We start from the raw sequence: 19,195 nt of genomic DNA, 5'->3' as shown, positions 1-19,195 counted from the left end.
CTGTTCAAACATAGGATAGTAATGAAAGTCCACACGTAACACCCCATATCTGCACATCTGCACACCCACTAAAAGTAATTCATAGCCATACTTCAGATTTGACCTTAGTCTCATGTGCCATTTTTCACCCAAGTATGAGAACATTCCCAGTGCCCACACTCCCAGTAAATACAACTGGAGTCTCAAATAAATGGAATGTATTGCACTGAGCGTTAACCATTCACTAGAAATGAATCACTGCCCACTTGGCTATTTACAGCTATTGTCTGCTAAAGAAGTCTAAGCCTGAGGACAAGAACAAACAGACAAAAAACAGAAAATTACCCTGCCACTTCAGATTTCCAAAGAAGTGGCACATACCCAGTGTCTTAAGAGTGAAGAGATTTTGTATGTCAGAGTGCCTTGAGGGGGAAAAACAGTGCATTGTAAAGTAAGGTACTATTTCATTATTGCTATTAAGAGCTCCCATATAAGTTGGCTTAAAAGTACCTACATAAGCCCTTGAGCAAAGACTGGAATTGCATTTATTTTACAAATATACTATCAGTTTAATTATTGTTTCTTTAGGCTTTTCAGAATTTCTCCTGGGAAGATGAAATGCTATGATAAATGAGCTATTGAATGGATACCCAGGATATGTGACCACTGTATTTTTCTTAACCATGTGAAACTGCAGAGCAGAGTTTTCATTTCATTGGTTCAAAATTTGCAATTAATAGTTTCCTTACACTAGAATAATCCTAATATATAAAAAGCCAGGGGCCATCATGACCGAAACAACTGGACAGACGACTGAACAGCAGGCTGCATGGGGCAACCAGGCTGGCAGGGGGAGGGGGGCAGTTGGGGGTGACTAGGCTGGCGGCGGGGGGGGGGGGCAGTTGGTGACAACCAGGCCAGCAGGGGGGGTTGGGGGGGGCCAGCGGGGGGGGGGGACAGTGAGGGGCGACCAGGCCAGTGGGGTGGGGGGCAGTGGGGGGCAACCAGGCAGGTGAGCAGTTAGGAGCCAGTGGTCCTGGATTATGAGAGGGATGTCCAACTGCCAGTTTAGGCCCGATATCTGGGATCGGACCTAAACCGGCAGTCAGACATCCCCTGAGGGGACTTGGATTGGAGAGGGTGTAGGCTGGGCTGAGGGGACCCCCGCCCCCCAGTGCATGAATTTCATGCACCAGGCCTCTAGTGGGTTTATGTTTGATTAGAAAAAGTACTTCATTGGCCATCATTTCCTATTAGACAGACAAGTAGATTTTTAGAAATATTTCCACTATTCTTTGCAATGAACAAAAATCACTAAATGGCAATGTTCTACCAAACCAACAAATTACATTCTCCAGGCATTTTCTTTTGATTAGTTTAATTTCTCCTCTGTGAATATACCGTGCTAATTACATAAGGTTTAAAATAGAAATAGTGGAGAGAAACAAATGGCCTTCAGCAACATCCATTCCAACACAGCTACTGCCTCCATGTGAAATTTTTCTGGTATTGTTTCCTCTATTTCTCTTTAATTTGTTGTGATCACAGTCTGTGCAAATTAGGTGCCTCTGTGTTTTATAAATATTTATAGACATTTAATATTTGCATAACATCTCATCATGTAAAGGAGCTTTTCTGTTTAGTTGACCAGGTCTTAATTGTTACATATTTCAGGTGATCTATCTTGCCACTTACATTAAAAAATAATAAGGAATACCTCTGTGAAAAATATATTTATTCACTGACAGAGCAAATATATATTGAATGCCCATTGTTTGCTATGCACTGTTTTAGATGTTAGAAATAGAACAGTGAAACAAATAGAGACACTTGCCCTCAAAGGTTTTATATCCCAGTAGGAGATAAACAAGAAACAAAACAAATAAGAAAATATATAGCATGTTAGATAGTGGTGAGTTGCACGGAGAAGTAAAGCAGAGAAGGGAAAAGGATTAGCTGCAAAGGGAAGCTAATGGTGAACATGACATGTAGATAAAAATGGAGGGGAAGCAAGAGGACAAGCAACTACATGAACTACATGTCTTGATGAAGAACATTCCAGAGAAAGGGAACATCAAATGCAAAAGACTCTACTTTGACATTTCGAATTATTTTAAGGAGTGGAATTACTGGGCCAAAAATATTAAGAGATACAGCTTATAACATTTTCAGAGTGTTATTTTTTTAATCACATTATCCCTAGAGCATTTATTTGTCAGAGTTCTGGTTGAAAAGCAATTTGTTCCTGCTAATATTCTTTTTTTATAGTAATGGCTATTGTGAGAAGTTCTAGGTGCATGTTGCTTTCTGAATTTCTTTAATGCTACAAAGCATTTCATTTAACGGAATGAATATATCAGATAAAATAATGTTATCAATATTATACTACTGTGATTAACTACTATTTTCCCCCTTAGAAGATTAGATATGCATAGAAAATGAGTTGTATTTGCCTGACAAACACAACAGTTATTTCACAATGTACCTGAACTGACTATGTGTAAATATGAAACATTTGTGAGATGACAAATTTGGTGGAAAATTGTCTTCGCTGCCCTGAGACTTACATATTACTGTAAATAGACTACAGGAAGGAGCACGTACTCATAAAATATGAAACAATAGTGCTTGTTTTGTACAAGACAAGGAAATTAAGAATGGAATATTACTAAATTTAGAAACCCAGAGGAAAATTATGAGTTCTTGATTTAGAAACATATTGCACAGTAATGAGGTGGGGTTTTTTTTTCCATTTTCCTCTTAGCAAACATGAACTCTGCTATGTCATTCTCTCCTCTTCCCACATTTTCAAGTATATTTTCTTGCAGCATATAAAAATACTGTATTCTGTAAGTAAAAATTGCATTATTTATGTGGTTTATCCTTCTCAGTTCAATCCATGCATTTAGCATTTGCCATTGGAATAATCTCCTCCCCCACTACCCCAAAAATTTAAAGATAAATAAATAGATAATTTTTAAAACCAAATATATTTTGAATATATTGAAAAGTTGTTTAATTTAGGTAACAAAAAAATATTATGGCCACCTGTCCCTAGATGTTATTCATTATGTGTTATTCAATTCATTAAATATTTGTTGAAGGTCAAAATACTGTCACCCAAGTGATTGCACATGGCAATTCTCCACCATGGCATAGAGGACCCTTTATGATCTGGACTCTATCTTTTTACTTATCACCACTTGCTTCTCCTTTCTGTGGCTCCGGCCATATGAGACCCCTTGCAGTTCTTCAACTGTATTATTCCTTGCATCCTTTGTATTTTCATATCCTCTTTATGTTCTACTCTCAGAAAAAAAAAAGTAGCAAGGTATCTCTTTACCAATCAAATTCTCCTTATCCTTGAAGTATCATCTTTGACCTCTTCTACAAAGTCTTCTGTCACCATGAGTCAGGGTTAGACTTCCCCTCTCACATTCTTCAACCCTATTTCATAAATGCTTATTTATCTCCTCACACACACATGCCATAAATGAACTATAAGCTCCCAGAGGAAATGGACTGGATAATATATTTTTCTCTAGTTCCTTCAACTAGTATAGTTTCTGACCCATAGTAGGCAGGAAACTATAATGTTTACCACTACCATAATTCAGATAAACAAAATAAAAAGTTAAGCTCATTGAGTTAAACAGACTTATTTTCAAAGGCAGGCCTGTATGGTTTTACATGTGGTCCCACAGGTATTAGCTATTCTTTTCGGTGTACCCAAAGCACTCATCACATGATTTTTTAATTTCCAGTTTTCTACCTATATCCCCTACTAAACTAATTTTTTGAATGCAGGAAGAGAGGATCAATCTTTGTACAACCCAAACCCAGCAAACATATGTACATACTAGGTGATCAATAAATACTGGTTGAGTAAATAGATGAGAAGCAATCATTTATTAGCTCTATTTTACTTAAATAGAAATTGGAACTTAGAAAAGGTTACAAAAAAGAAAAACCTTTTCAAAGGACACTGCTACTTGTGGGAGAGCCAAAATTAGAACTCAGTTATATTTTGGCTCATAACATTTTATTATATCACTACATTTAACTGGACTAGCATTATAATGTTAAATAAAAAATCCCAAAATAATGTATATGTATTTCAAACTTGCTAATGTTGTGCCCATAATATGATTATTATTACAGTTTCCATGGAAATGAGTAATTTTGGTGATATTCCTCTGGAGAGATTCCAAACAGTTTAATTTACACTGAATAATCCAAAGAGCATAACAAAAAGTGTAGAAAAACTCAAAATACACTGGAATGAAACAAATGTATAGGTTTCTGAAGAAGAAGCAATTCATCTCTTTGGGAAACCAGTTGTGAACAAAGAGGAGATGCCCACAATCAGACTCTTCCAAAACACAGGTGTGAAGACATGGAAAGGTCATTTCATAGGTGCACAGCAATACTGTGTACATACAAGGCAGGGCTTGAGAATGCACAACCATAAGAGTAAATGGGAAAAGGTGAGTGGAATGATCCTTGCTGTGCTTGAGTTGATGGTAGAAGTAAAGGTCTAGAATGTAAGTTGTATAAGTTTGGTAAAACAGGAAGAAATTGCAAGGAGGTTAATTGCTGTTGCAGACAACAAAGTTTTGTTTTTTTTTCTTTTTTCAAAGAATGGAAGCAAGAGATAGTAGTGCAGAGAAGCAAATGAAGATGTGATGTTTCTGGTTGAAACATGTTTCTCCTGTATAGTTCACTTCCACATCAGGATCCATCCGGTGGCACATACATACACACACACAAGTTCCTGGCAAGGACATTATGTAGATTTGTGCACGTATGTTGGTGAGATGAGGAGGGCTGATCAATTTTCAGGTCATCTGGTTTTCTCCTGAGAGGCTTATTAGCCTGAGGATACTTATAGCAATAAAAGGACTTTTTCTTTTTATAGGACATATTTCTGCCAAAGAATTATTCATGCTTTATTTGAAATCCAAATTTAACTAGCTGTCCTGTTTGCTGAAATTGCAAGTATATATTGGGGTGACCTCAATGAATCATATTAATGCCTCGGCTTTAGCAACACCAGGAGGTTAAACTCCCAGGAGCTGCCGCAGGAAAGGTTTATATTGAAATGAGACTGACCAATTTTTTGCTAGATATTGCAAAAAAAAAAAACACAAAAACAAAAAAACCTGCAGCTTAGGAGTGCTGCCATTCTTAGTAGAGCCTGGAGAACTGGATGCATCACTTGCCCATTATGATAACAGGTCACATTTTGATTGGACTGTCAAGACCAGTCACCAAAGCACTATTTCATGGGACTAGGAACTGTTAAATTGCTAAGTTAATGAAAGGATGAGATCTGTGGTCTTTGCTTTGTGTATTAGTTAGGTTTGATCAGCTACTGCAACACGAGCTGCAACAATAATTCAGTGGCTTATGAGACTTAGAAATGTATTTCTCACCTAATGTTCTGGGGAATATATTGAGGGCTGGTAAGGAGAAATAGGAGAAGGTGGTTCTCTTACATAATTATTTAAGGACTGAGACTGACAGTGGCTCTACTAACTTTAATGGGTGGCTCCTAAGGTCACTTTGTTCTTAATTCCAGCCAGCACAAACAGAAAATCAAAGAGCATGGCAAAGCAAATGTGCATAACTTCAGCTAATAGTAATGCAAGATTCTTTTTAAAGATACCCAACAAGTTGTTAAGGCTGTATTACTAGAAGTAAAACCAATTCTAAAAGTATTACTAGGAGCATTATATGCCCGCCTAATTGGCAAAGTCTAATAATATCAAGTGTCAATGAGACTGTGGAGTAATAAGAACTGAAAACTCTGCTGGTGGGAGTGTGTATACTGTATTTACTAATGTCTTCCACCCTGGACAGGCTATGTCTGGGGATTAGCTTTTGTCTTTCCTGGTACAGAGAGGAGGAGGGTGTTTTTAAAAAGTATGTCCTGCTTTTAAACAAATAGGGGCAGAGCAGGTAGCTTTTCATGTTTCTGCTTCTCAATTGCCTTCAGCTCAAAATAATTCTAATGCCAAACTGGCATATTTGGGGATGGCATATAATGCTACCCTTTCCATATCTTACTTCCAAAATGATAGTATTCAACTACGTAAGTGTGGTGTTTTTTTTCTTTATTATGCTAGCACTTGAAAATTCCTTTTTAAAATAAAAACTGATAGGGAAGCTCACTATGTAAAATGAATAAAAGCTTGGCCTGAAAATAGAAAGGGGGAAATGAGAAGGTGAAAGCCCAAAGTCATGAGACTTGTGGAACTAGAGAAAATCTCCAGGACTGGGAAGAGGAAACCCTATCAGCTGGAGACATTAGGAAGAAATGGAGATATTCATCCTGGGGTACTGAGTCAACTTGATGACTGATCTTGAGTATTTATGGAAAGGGCTTTGGGGTGGGAGAGGACAGTGTATTCTGTGTTGCTGCTCAGGATGAACCAAGGAAAGGGTGCTACAGGGAGGAAGGCATCTTGAGGAAAGGCAGAGCAACTTAGTGATGGGCATGTCAAACTAAGGGCTCTCAAAAGGCAGGGAGCTTACCACTGCTGGGGGCATTCGAAGACTGGTTGGCCATATTCTTATGAAGGATGACATGGATGGAGTGCCTGCGTTTGAAGACATTAGGATAGAGGACTTGTAGGTCTCTTCCCTCCTATGTAGGTTAATGGGATGCTGATATTGATGGTCAAATCGATGTAAGAGTACACCATGGTACCACTGGCCACACTGGTACAAAACAGAAGCCAATACCAGCTTCAGCCACCCCTCAATCCACCTCTTTACCTCTTTTAGCTTCACTTTTTCTTCTAAATGCAATTGCTTTTAGTTCCATTTCTCACTAAGTCTGCTGCTCTTAAATGCTATTTCTCACTGAGTCTGCTGCCCTTTCTTTTTCTTTAAATCTTTCACTTTAAGGTAAACAAAAGGGAAAAATGCTGACAAGATAAGCAAGGGTTGAGTGGTATGAAAATCTCATTTACTAATATTGGCAATTGATTACAGTCATTCTTAGAATTATTAGTCCCTCAAGCCTCTTCATTAATCAGCTCTCAATTATTCATTCTTCCCACATCTTGTAGCTCAAATTGGTAGACATCATATAGTGTTGAAAGGAGAACCTCACAAGCCATCTTTAGAACATTAGTCCGGCAGCTGGTTTAATGAAATATCTCTTCACCCGCGCTGTACTACATTGATTAATTTTTAAAAGAATAGCTAAATGAAGATATTAATTATTTGTATGTGGTGCATATGCTCTCATGCACACAATTATATTTTAATTTACTTTTTAACGAGTAAGCCAATATGATTTTAAAATTATTTCCCATCTGGCATGCATGCTAATAAAGAAAAGAAATCTACTCATTTGTGCCATATTGAATTTAACCTTTTTTTGTACTTCCTAATTACATAGTTCTCAAGGAAATCAAACTAGAAAAAATGAGTTTAACCTTTCTGATTTTTAGTCCACATACATAGCCATTTAGTGTGGGAGAGAGAGGAAGCACTGATTTTTAGAGGTCCTTAACAATATGAAAACAGAACATGCATACTATTTGTCTATTATTTGTCTTGAATTTAATTATGTTTTTGTAAAACTGAAATACAAGACAAAATGATTATCCTTCAAAACCATTAAGTGGCACCTGAATCATCATATAATTCAATTCTGCCTCATTTGGGTGGGGTATATTATGATCAATTTTTTGAAAATTCTATAAATCGTATAAAGAATGGGTGATAATATTCTTTCTGATTCAAACTCTGTATATACTTCTGGACAGTTGCACACATTAATAAGTGGAATTAATAAAATCACACATAAAAATTTGGATATGAGTACACTTTTATGTACTTCTCAACATAAAAGTTGAAAAATATCATACTTAGATCTTCCATATGCCTCAAAATGAAAACTATACTGCTGCCTTTCAGGTAAATTGTGGACTGTCTGCAGGAGACCACATTCTTGCTGCAACATTTTAATGAGTTCCTGATTTAATTTGCCAAAAATACAAAATCTCATGGGAAATGAGACAACCATGGGGGAGGAACAGCTGTCCCAATATTCTCGAGGCTCCACTTTGCCCCCATGATTCTCACATGAGGGACATCATATCTGACAGCTCTTTGCTTTCTCATCACAATCATTTTATCCTATGCTCCCTTCACTCTTAAAGAAGAACTTGTACTAGTCACCTCTGCCCTTCCATTTAAGGGAATATTTTTACAAACATGAAGTTCTGTTTCTAGACACCACATCTGTTTCAGTAGAGAGAAAGCAGAGTGAATTCTCAGTGATCCCTAGACAAAAAGTTAGTTCTCTTATTTCCAGAATCAAAAACAGTTCATTTCCTCACATTCAATTCTGTGACTCTGATTTAAATTTTTTTTTTTTTAACCTGGGGGTACTGATGCTGAATCTGATCTAAGAGCTACATTCAGGACTGCATTTTCCTACACCAACCTATTGTTATTCCCTCTAAAATATCCTTAAGATAATGATAAGAAAATGGGACCGAGTATCTAAAAATGCTCTCTTTGTTGCTCATGACTTTAAAAATGTAAAATCTCCTTCATAAATTTAAGAAGATTTCTTTAAATCTCCTGAGTCATTGGTAAAATGACAGTAATAGTATTATACATGAGAGAGTTGGCATGGGAACCACACTAAGAAATGTGAAAAGTTTTATAAATCACAATACACTAGAACTTTCTATGCTTATCATGTGACATAACTAGGTTTTTTAGAAATTAGTGTTCAAAAATAATACTAATCATTTGATAACCTATAGTCTTTGCACAACAATAGTACCATAACCCTGAAAATGTTAGAATATAATATATGTCTAGGTTCCCCCCCAAAAAAACCTAAAGTATTTACATATTTCAAAAATAGATTTATATCCATAGATTTTTTAAATAGATTTTAAAAATAGCTTTTATTCTTTAATGATTATCACTATTTGTGTATAAGTCTTTTAATGACTTCTTCTGAAACCTAAAACTAGCATATCTTCATTCAACCAATTAACTCAAATGAATAACAAATTATTTTTTTAAGTTTTCTAAACTTTGTAATGATTCATTCAAGAATACATTTTATTTACTTAGAAGTCTGCACTTCTCTTTTACTTTACAGTAAATCACATGATTAACCACATAGCTTTATAAATGTTTGCAGCACCCATCAACCAAAGGGCAGTCAATTCATTCATTCCTCCACTTAGGGAGTGCCTCAAATATGTTAATGGTGGCAGTGGGTTTTCTGTGAAATGTGTGGTAGAACTGGTGATCAGTTAATAAATATGCAAGAAATGTATCCCTTCAATTTTATAATGAATTTCTAAACTTACCTTAGCTTCTGTTTTAGAAACCAAAGTTTGGTAAACAACATTTGGATCGCTCACTCCTAAGATGAAAACCTAAATGCCTAACCTGAGCTTTCTTTTGGAAAACATTAAGTTGAAATCTCTGCTTGATTTCTACAGCTGGTGGTCTGACTTGTTAAATTGCTTTGCTAATGCAGAGTCTAGAAAGTTAAAGGGAAAGGGAAAAAAAGTTCATGTGCTACCATAACAACCTCATGGCATTCCACTGTGCTCCTTAGAGTAGCCATGCTTCACTGATGCTTTGGTACTTGGCCATCATAGCATTTTTACTCTGCAGTGGAAATCATCTTGGGATTATCTTCAAACCTTTGTGAGTAGTTTATCCACTAGCTTCATCCTTTCATATTCTCAATATTAAAAATGGAAGAATTTTGATTATTTTAGCTTTTGACAAAAAAAATAATCTTTTAACAATATTATTTCTTAAAGTTTAGGATTCACAATAGACTAGAGCGATTTTTGTTTTGTTTTGAGTCACCTGGAACAAGCTTCCAGACCAGTGATGTGATTGGCCTCTCTTAAGGCACCAATACCCAAAGTGCTGAATCAGAATTTAGGAGGCTTGGGTTTGAGTCTGGCTCTTTGACCAACTAGCTGAGGGGTTTAATCCTGTGCTTTAGTTACATCATCTGTGTGACCCTGAGAAAGTCACTTGAACTCTTGTGTGCCTCACTTTTCTCATCTGTAAAAGAGTTCATGGAACTGCCTACTTCTTAGCATTGCTGTAGGAAGTCAATGAGATTTATGATTCTAAAGGGCCTAGAACACTACTGGGTTCATGCTAAGAACATATGTGTTATCTATAATACATAATAGTAATCAGTCTTGTCATAATCCCTAGATTATCTCACCTCAAATTCTATAAAAGTCAAATAACATAATAAATGTTGTATTAGTTTGTTATTGCTGCAGAGCAAATCACCACAAACCTAATGTCTTAAAACAACACCCAATTATTATCTCATAATTTCTATAGGTCAGAAGTCCAGTTATGGCCTAGCTTAATTCTCTGCTCAGAGTTACACATGGCGGAATTCAAGGTGTTAGCTCAGCTGTGTTCTTTCTGGAACTCAGAATCCTCTTCCAAGCTCATGTGACTGTTGGAAGAATTAATTTCCTAATGGTTGTAGGACTGAGGTTCCCATTTCTCACTTAATGTCACCTAAGGGCTGTTCTTAGCAACTGGAGAACTGCCTACCGTTCTCTGCCAGGTAGCTCTTTTCACCCAGACAGTTGCCTTCTTCCAGTCAAGCAAGAGTATGTCTCACTGGCTTATAATCTCTTACCATCAGCTGAAAAAAAACTCTGCTTATAATGGTACCCGATCAGCAATGGTACCCTTCAGTCATATACTGCAACATGATCATGGCTGCATATCTCCTCATGTTCACAGGTTTCACCCTCACTCAAGGAAAAAGATAATATGAGGGTGAGGATCCTGGAAGGTCATCTTGGAATTCTGTCTTTCACAAATATGAATATAAAATGAAAAGTAAAAATTATATGCATAAAGTGCACACTATTGTATGATTTATCCTTGTCATCATCATGCTCATGATATCAACAAATTTCTAACCTCATACAACAATTCATCTAACATGTAACTTAGAACTCAGCATTTGCTTCACAATGTCTGGAATGTATTAAATGCTCAGAAAATACTACTATTTTTACCCTTCTTAATACAAGTTTGTTAAGTTGTACTGCATCTGCCAAGATTATTTTGGATGTTATCAATCTGAAATATGCTAAGAGGTAACCATTTGTCTAACTTTACTTAATTTTATACAATTTTCTTTCTTCCTCCCTTCCTCCATGCCTGTCTCCCTTTTGTCCTTCCACTGTTCCCCTTTGTCTTTCCTTATTCTCTCTCTCTTCCTTCCTCTTCTTCTCTCTCATTTTTTTCCCAAGCAGATATTATTTTAAATTTCCGAACAACCTATGTCAGCAAGTCTGGCCAAGTTATCTTTGAAGCAAGATCAATTTGCATCCACTATGTCACAACTTGGTTCATCATTGATTTAATCGCTGCTCTGCCTTTTGATCTCCTGTATGCTTTCAACGTCACAGTGGTGAGTAAGGAAAGACCTCCCTTGCACATGACCCAGAATTCTGTCTTTCACAAATATGAATATAAAATGAAAAGTAAAAATTATATGCATAAAGTGCACACTATTGTATGATTTATCCTTGTCATCATCATGCTCATGATATCAACAAATTTCTAACCTCATACAACACTATTCCTCTTATGTTCAATGGTTTAAATTAGCTATAATGAGTACTTCAATTCATCTAACATGTAACTTTGATTACAAAATTCGAATTATCAACTGGTTAACAGTTAATCTGCATTTTTAACCAGTTAGTAGTTAATCCGCATTTTAACTGGTTAAGAGTTAATCCACATTAATAATGAGTAAAACCAGGCTTTTGCTATACTGAAAAGAAGAATATACAAAGGAGTATATGATTCACAAAATGCTAATAAAATGTTTTCAAATTCTCCTGAAAGATTGTTAAATAAATGGTGTTTAATAGACTGTACTGTAGATTAACTTGCTTCTTTATACTAATAATATTTTTATATTCCATTTCTCTTTGGACACTGGACAAATAGGACAATTTTAAATATATAATATAAAATAGAAATATATAACATATTTACATATCAACATCCTTGTTGCCTAATATTAACAGAAATAAAAGATTTATGAAAAAATTTAAATCTCTTAATGAATTTTAAATACCTGTACACTTTCCCTGCACTCCTGTACTCTTCTGTTACTCATTCTGACTTGTTAAATCTGGTATGAATGCTTTAGAAAGAATGCAAGTTTTAGATTAACATCTGTGTCAGAAAGAAAAAGAGGAAGGAATGAAGAAATCTTTCTTATCAGTGATAATTTTTTTTTTTGCTTTTCACAAGTGTAAGGATATGATTATTTAACAAATTGGTACATAAATTTAATATTCCCCCAAATAAATTAATCAGGTTGAAATATTCTAGTTTGAATAAGCTGTTCAACATATTATATTTACTTCCCAGGAAACATAAATTATGATCTGCCATTGTTATACTGCACAGCCATATAAAAAGAAAGGAAGAAACAGACAAAGGTGTTGTCTTCCAGATCTAAAATGTGTCCAGTTAATGTATCTCTATAGATGACACTGAAAAATACAATACAACCATCAAAAATATGTTTTCGCTTTGGCTCTGCCTACAATTGCTAATGGCAAATGTTTTATATATAGCTCACATATTTATTTATTAAAACTTACTATATACAAGCCCTATGAAAGGCACTATGAGAGATAAAGTTATGAATGAGACATAGAAGTATGATAGAGTAAAAAAAGGCAAAAGTACACATCCTAGTTTATCACTTATCATATGAATTACTTCCTTGGGAAAATTATCAAAATAGGTCTAAAATAAGCATAAAAGTCCCTTCAGGGTTTTTGAGCAGCCTAAAAAGGCAACATTTCTATAAAATACCTTGTTAGAAAGACCTCAGTGCATTTTAACTAGCTCTTCCTTCTCTCTCTCTCTCTCTCTCTCTCTGTCACTCTCTCTCTCTCTCTCTGCCCCTCTTCCTCCCTACTCCCTCCCTCTCTCCTCCTTTCTTTTTCTTCTCCCTAGTTGATAGCCAGGAGATAGTCATATCTACTTGTAATAGAGGGAGTTGTCATTTAATAGGGGGTTTTGATGAATGAATGAGTCTTGCACCTGTCTACAAGTAACTTATAATTCTCATCAGTGAAAAATTCAGTACGGCATCCCAATAGTAAAAAGAATCCTTTCCTTTTTTCAGATTATATATTTCCATTTATATCAAATGTGCTTCTTTTTTCTGTCATTTGTTGGAGCCGAAATTCACATTTATAGCAGAAAGCTGTTCACTCTGAAAGGAATAAGTGTAATTTTTTTTAAGTGCCAGCAAAATCATTGGGGCTGCCTACCCTGGACACCCAGGCTAGACCATGTTCCTTATCTTTGCAAATGACTATTGTTCTCATGTAAGGACAGTTCCATGTTATTCCTCAAACACCCCCGTTCTGATCAGAGAAAACAGAAGATTGCCTGCATCAATACTGTGTTCAAATGGTGTCTTAGCCTGCTCAGGCTGCTATAACAAAATATTACAAACTCAGTAGCTTAAACAACATAAATTTATTTCTCACAGTTCTGAAGGCTAGAAAGCCTAAGCTCAATGTCCCGGCCAATTTGGTTCTGGGTAAGGGCTCTCTTTCTGGCTTATAGACAGCTGTCTTCTTACTGTGCCCTCGTGGTGAAGGAAAGGAAGGAGAGAAGATGACAAGAGAGGGGAAGAGAAAGAGAGCACTCTCTGGTCTCTTCCCATAAGGGCACTAACCCCATCAATAGAACCCCACCTTCATGAACTCATTTAACCCAAATTACCTTCTAAAGGCTCCATCTCCAAATACCATCACATTGAGGGTTAGGACTTGAACATAGGATATTTGGAGGGCACAGTTCTGTGCATAGCAGATGGCTTCCTCCATTAGGGACTTGTGTTCCAGGTTTCATTTTAGTTACAAAAATGTCATCTACCTATCAAATTTATCTATAAAATAAACTCCACCCCTAGTAATTTCTCTAAGCTACAAAGTAAGCAGTGCAAAGTCCTAGTATATAATCATCTGATTTATAATCAGCTGGAGAAGTAATAGGTTAGAACTTGGCTGTGAAGGAGAAAAAAGTAATATGACAAGAAATAAAAGAGCATAGCTAGCTGGCAAGGTCCTCATTGACCTTATGATTTTGTTATCCTACCTAATAATAGACAAATATGCAAATTGACCGTACCTTCACTATGCCCACGATTGGCCAGGAGGCACGGGGGGGGGCGGGACTCGGGGTGGCCAGGGGGGCTGATTGGGCCGGCGGGACGCTGAGCTCACGTCGCCAGCGGCAGCGCGAGCTCAGCGTCTGCACCATGGCTGTGCTGCAGCACAGAAGGGGCCTCTGGGGCAGCGAGCTCACATCCCGCCACGGACCATCAAAAGCAGGGGAGCTGGGTGTCCGCTCCGGCACCAGCAGATAGGCACCCAGCTCCCCTGCGATTGAAAGCGAAAGCGTGTAGGGGACCCTACACGTGCATGATTTAATCATGCACTGGGCCTCTAGTATTTTATAAGATTACAACTGAAAACACTTTTAGTGAATATACATTATTATACTAATTTTGGAGTATTTGTATCCTAATAACTAATCCACTCACTTAAATATTTATTAAGTACATACTATGTGTTAGGCCTTGATCTAGGTATGTTTTTCTTAGAGATAAGGGAAGATGGCTAGTGGAAGAAGCTAGAAGTTGACAGACTCCAGCGAATTACAAAGGCAAACTTCTAAAAGATTCTGCCCTTGTTTATGATTTTGTCTGTAAAGGAAAAATTGTTATTTGGTATAGTCATACAAACCAATTCCTTCTCCCCTATTTATCGCCCCCCACCTCCAAAAAGTTAGATAAGGTAAAAAAAAATTGTCAAACTCCATTTGCATGAGTTAATATTTTATTTACCTTTTTTATTTTAGGAGGCTCTTTGAAGGTGTGAAGGGAGTATATATTAGTGCATCACCAACGTTGTTAATAGTGACAGGGACCATTCTGGTGAATGCTAATGGTACACATTTTTCAGTTGGGCCCTAAAGTCAGGAAAATAACCTTTAGCTCCAAGTCTAATGCTTTCTTGCATGCAAAGGCAGAACCTAGAAGATTTTTTTAAACTGTTTTGTTCCCTTTGATTTTGGTTCACTGGATATATCTGAGAATTGCAGATGCTCAGACAAATGTTTTCTTTCTTGATGTTGTTAGAAGGAAGAAGGTATAGCACATAAAGTGGGAGGTACTACTCTATTTGTGAGCAGAACTTAGTCAAGTTTTACAGTTCTAATTATTTTTCAAAATCCTAAGTTACTTTTATCACCACTTTACAGGCTTTTACTTCAGTCTATACGAATTATTGTTATAAAGAATTCCCTTCCACAGAGGAGGGAACGTGGAATTGAAAGAAAATGTATGTAAAGATATGAGATGTCTAATGTACAATCCTGATAGCATAATGTATTTCAGTTGTGTATCAGAATAAATAAAATTATATTTAATCAAACAGGTAGAGAAAAAGAAATAAATCTTAATTAAGGAAGATAAGTATTTACTCAAAGAAAAAAATCATCCTTCTTCCTCTTTTCACTTCCTAATACATGTCAAGAGATGATATAGAAATGGTCGTACAAATGGAATCATGATTATACTTAATTTCAAGAACTTTCCAGAATGCTTGTAAGTTCAAGAACTTGTCTCAGCATGAGGTGAACCCCTGAGCCAAGCTGTGTTGCCCTGTCTCCCACCACAGGTTTCTCTTGTGCATCTCCTGAAGACTGTTCGGCTACTGCGTCTTTTGCGTCTCCTGCAGAAGTTGGACCGTTATTCCCAACATAGCACAATCGTCCTGACTCTGCTCATGTCCATGTTTGCGCTCCTTGCACACTGGATGGCGTGTATCTGGTATGTCATTGGAAAAATGGAGAGGGAAGACAACAGCCTTCTGAAGTGGGAAGTTGGTAAGGGTTTACATTTGTCGCATTTTCCATTTTTAAGTGAAAAGGAAGATTGTCTAGAACTTGGAGGAAGTGAAAGATGAGTCTATAATATATGTCCTCTGTCAATTTGTCACATCTTTTTGCAAGTTAATTTCTTTTGAGAAAGTTTTCTAGAACAACTTTTTTTTTTTCTGGAGTTTTGGATTAAGCTTTCAATTGGTTTGGTGATTTAAATGACCAGCAAGTATGTAGAAGTGTTTAGGTAAGTAATGTGTGATCTTATCTTGACATACCCAATGCAGGGCTGGTAATAGCAGGTCACTAGGCAACTGGCCTGTGGCCAATCATTACAATAATTTAAATCATAAGAAAATGATCATTTGTATTTTAGGTGGCAAGTTAATAGAAAAAAATCTTCCCATTTTTTTCCTTTAAGAAAGAGAGAAAAAGCTATCATAATGAAACACTTTCCACATTTAGTATACCTTGAGAATTTGTGATATTTATTCTGGATAAATACAAATATAATTTATAAGGACTGGGTATTTACAAATATCATTTGTAAAATTTTGTGTCCCCATCATACATGGGAGTTTAAGGGAAATTTTCCAAGTGTTATATAATTCTGCATAAATGAATTTGAAATGTTGACACATAAACACATTTTTTAATTTATGTCATCTACAACAATTTTCAAAAATGAAAATTTGTGAAGACTATAACCCTGTATCCTAAAATACCTGCATTCTTCTCACAGTCATTGCCTGAGCTGTCTGGTTGTTAAGATTAGGGACATTAAATCAATAAAGAAATTTAAAAAAAAAAAAAGATTAGGGACATTAATATGTTTCTGGCTCAGGGAGTGCCAAGTGCTACTGTTGTTAAATGAGTTCAAAGTTGGAGACTTATCTCACCCAGAAAGCACTAATTTTAGGGTGGCCCAAAAGGTAATGTGAGCATCCAAAAGAAAAGAGGTTCACTTTTGGTGATCAGAGGGAGGAGCTAACCTTACACATGTATGTATATAAGTATGTAGATAGGTAGGTAGGTAGGTATTCATGTTTTAAATGCCTTCCTCATTTTCCAGTATCATTTATCATGTGTTCCATTTATTACCACTAATTAAATATGGCATTTTAATCATAATTATTATGCATACTGATGACTGTTACTAGGTTTCATTTCTCTTCACTGACAGTCTAATTTTATGCCAATGTTGCAGAATTTTAATTATTGTACTGTTTCGATTTTGGTACAGAAAGCAGAGCAGGCCATTCTGGCCATTTACTCAGATCAATATAAGAAAAACTACATCCCTTCCCCAAATCTAAATGGCTTTTTAATTGCAGTTCATTTCAGAAATTAACTTTGGGAAATTAATGCTTTTATAACACAAAGCTATTTTTATCATCCAAAGTTATAATATTTGATCTCCATATTTAAATGTAAAAAATATAATTAAGATTAATTATATCGTTTTCTTCACATGGGTTGCACATATTTCTTATTAAGTTTATTTCTAAGTACTATACATTTTTGTGCTTATGGATTTCTATCCATTTTTCATTAACTGTGTTCCAGTTATTGGTATAAGAAAATCTGGTGACTTGAAAATAATATTTTATAGAAATCTCAAATGTGTCTAATAAATTTTAATTAATTTGAGTTTTTAAGAAGATAATCATATAATCTAAAGTACTAATAAATTTCTCCCTGACTTATCTAAGTCTATGCTATTTTTTTTGGCTACTGGTTTGAGAAAATTATTTTATTAAATATTTACTCTAACTTCATTAGAAGATTTTACTGAAAATATATTTTATAAATCACTAACAGACATTATTTTTTATTCTTGGTACTCCACAGAGTCAAACCAAACTTTAAATCATAACCCTCAAAAATATTTTTCATAAAAGAACATGGTGTAATAGAGAAATTCTTAGCTAGAAAGTTAGGAACCTCTATTCTAACCACAGTCCTAATACTAATTAGCTGTATTGCCTAGGAAATTTTATCAAGCCATATCTGTCCCAATTATCTCTTTGAAATGAGATACTTGACTGATTCTTAGTGAGTCTCAATCCTTCTTGAGTCACAGCCCTTTTGGAAAATGAATAAGAGCTGTAGATCTCTCATGATAAATCCATATACCCACATACAAATAGTTTGCATAAACTTACGGATTGTGTATTCCATGATGTTCTTTCCTGGACTCCTTGTAAGGAAAACATCTTAGCGCTAAGATGTCTCTAAGATTGTTTTCAACTCGGAGAGGATTTAGCTAACAATTCCTTTAAGAAAACTGTCTTACTCCTGAAGCATAGGTATGCTGAAGAAATAATATTTGAGTCTGTTGACATGTCTTTCATAATAAGTTAAAACTGGGTCAGAGCTGCCCTAACTCAAAAGTAGAACATGTTTTAATAATATACATCCCATGAAATCCCTTTTGTTTAATCCACTTCATCCTAAAATTCTTAACCATTGGAGGATTTTAGTCACAGCCATTACACTTCCAATTTTATGATGCAAACAAGCTCAATAAATAATTTCACTTCAAATGTAACTTTTAAGAAATGTAATGATTTTTTAAATTGAAAAAAAGCAATACCACTCTTTAGATGGGAGGTAGAAAATGTGATTAAAATGTTCAAAATTTTATTTCTGATTCAGTTTCTTATTTTTATATGAAGAAGTGGGAAACAAAGACTTTTTATTTTATTCTAAGGTATTTCTGAACATAGCTATTTCTGAAGAGAGTTCTTTTACTCTAAGGTATTTCTTCATAAAAATGCACAGTTCTACTTCCAAAAATATGCAAACTGGTTTTTGTGGCTTCTGGCCCCTGTTTTAAAGAGTGAGTAGAGGTGACCTGATATGTCTTTTTAAAAATTACTTTTTCGTTTATATATTTCTTTCCATAAATCCAAACACAAAGTTTTTAATTCCCCATGCTGATGAGTAAACATTTTAAAGAAATAATAGAAAATAAAATGTGAGTTTCAGGGAAAACCATCAGAATGTCAGTATTTTTAAGTTAGTTACCTTTCTTTATTTTTTTTTTTTTTTTTTTTTTAAATATTGATTAAGGTGTCACATATTTGTCCTCATCCCCCCATTCCCATCCCACCCCTCTCCCCACGCATGCCCCAATCCCCTGTTGAACTTAACCGTTGGATAGGCTTATATGCATGCATACAGGTCCTTTGGTTGAACTCTCCCCCTCCCCCCACCCTCCCCCTACCCTCCCCTA

The 19,195-nt window shown here is 35.7% G+C and overlaps 1 protein-coding gene across 1 annotated transcript in view; it reads left to right on the top strand.

The window, feature by feature from the left end:
* Positions 1–19,195, top strand: part of KCNH8 (potassium voltage-gated channel subfamily H member 8) — a 285,990-nt gene that overhangs the window by 171,562 nt on the left and 95,233 nt on the right. The window contains exons 6-7 of the mRNA XM_008153463.3: positions 11,283–11,440; positions 15,756–15,963. Of these exons, the coding sequence (XP_008151685.1) occupies positions 11,283–11,440; positions 15,756–15,963 (366 nt within the window). The remainder of the gene's footprint in view (positions 1–11,282; positions 11,441–15,755; positions 15,964–19,195) is intronic.

The sequence above is a fragment of the Eptesicus fuscus genome, chromosome 18 (assembly GCF_027574615.1).
Source record: "Eptesicus fuscus isolate TK198812 chromosome 18, DD_ASM_mEF_20220401, whole genome shotgun sequence".
Taxonomy (NCBI): domain Eukaryota; kingdom Metazoa; phylum Chordata; class Mammalia; order Chiroptera; family Vespertilionidae; genus Eptesicus; species Eptesicus fuscus.
This window is presented reverse-complemented; position numbering and strand designations above follow the sequence as displayed.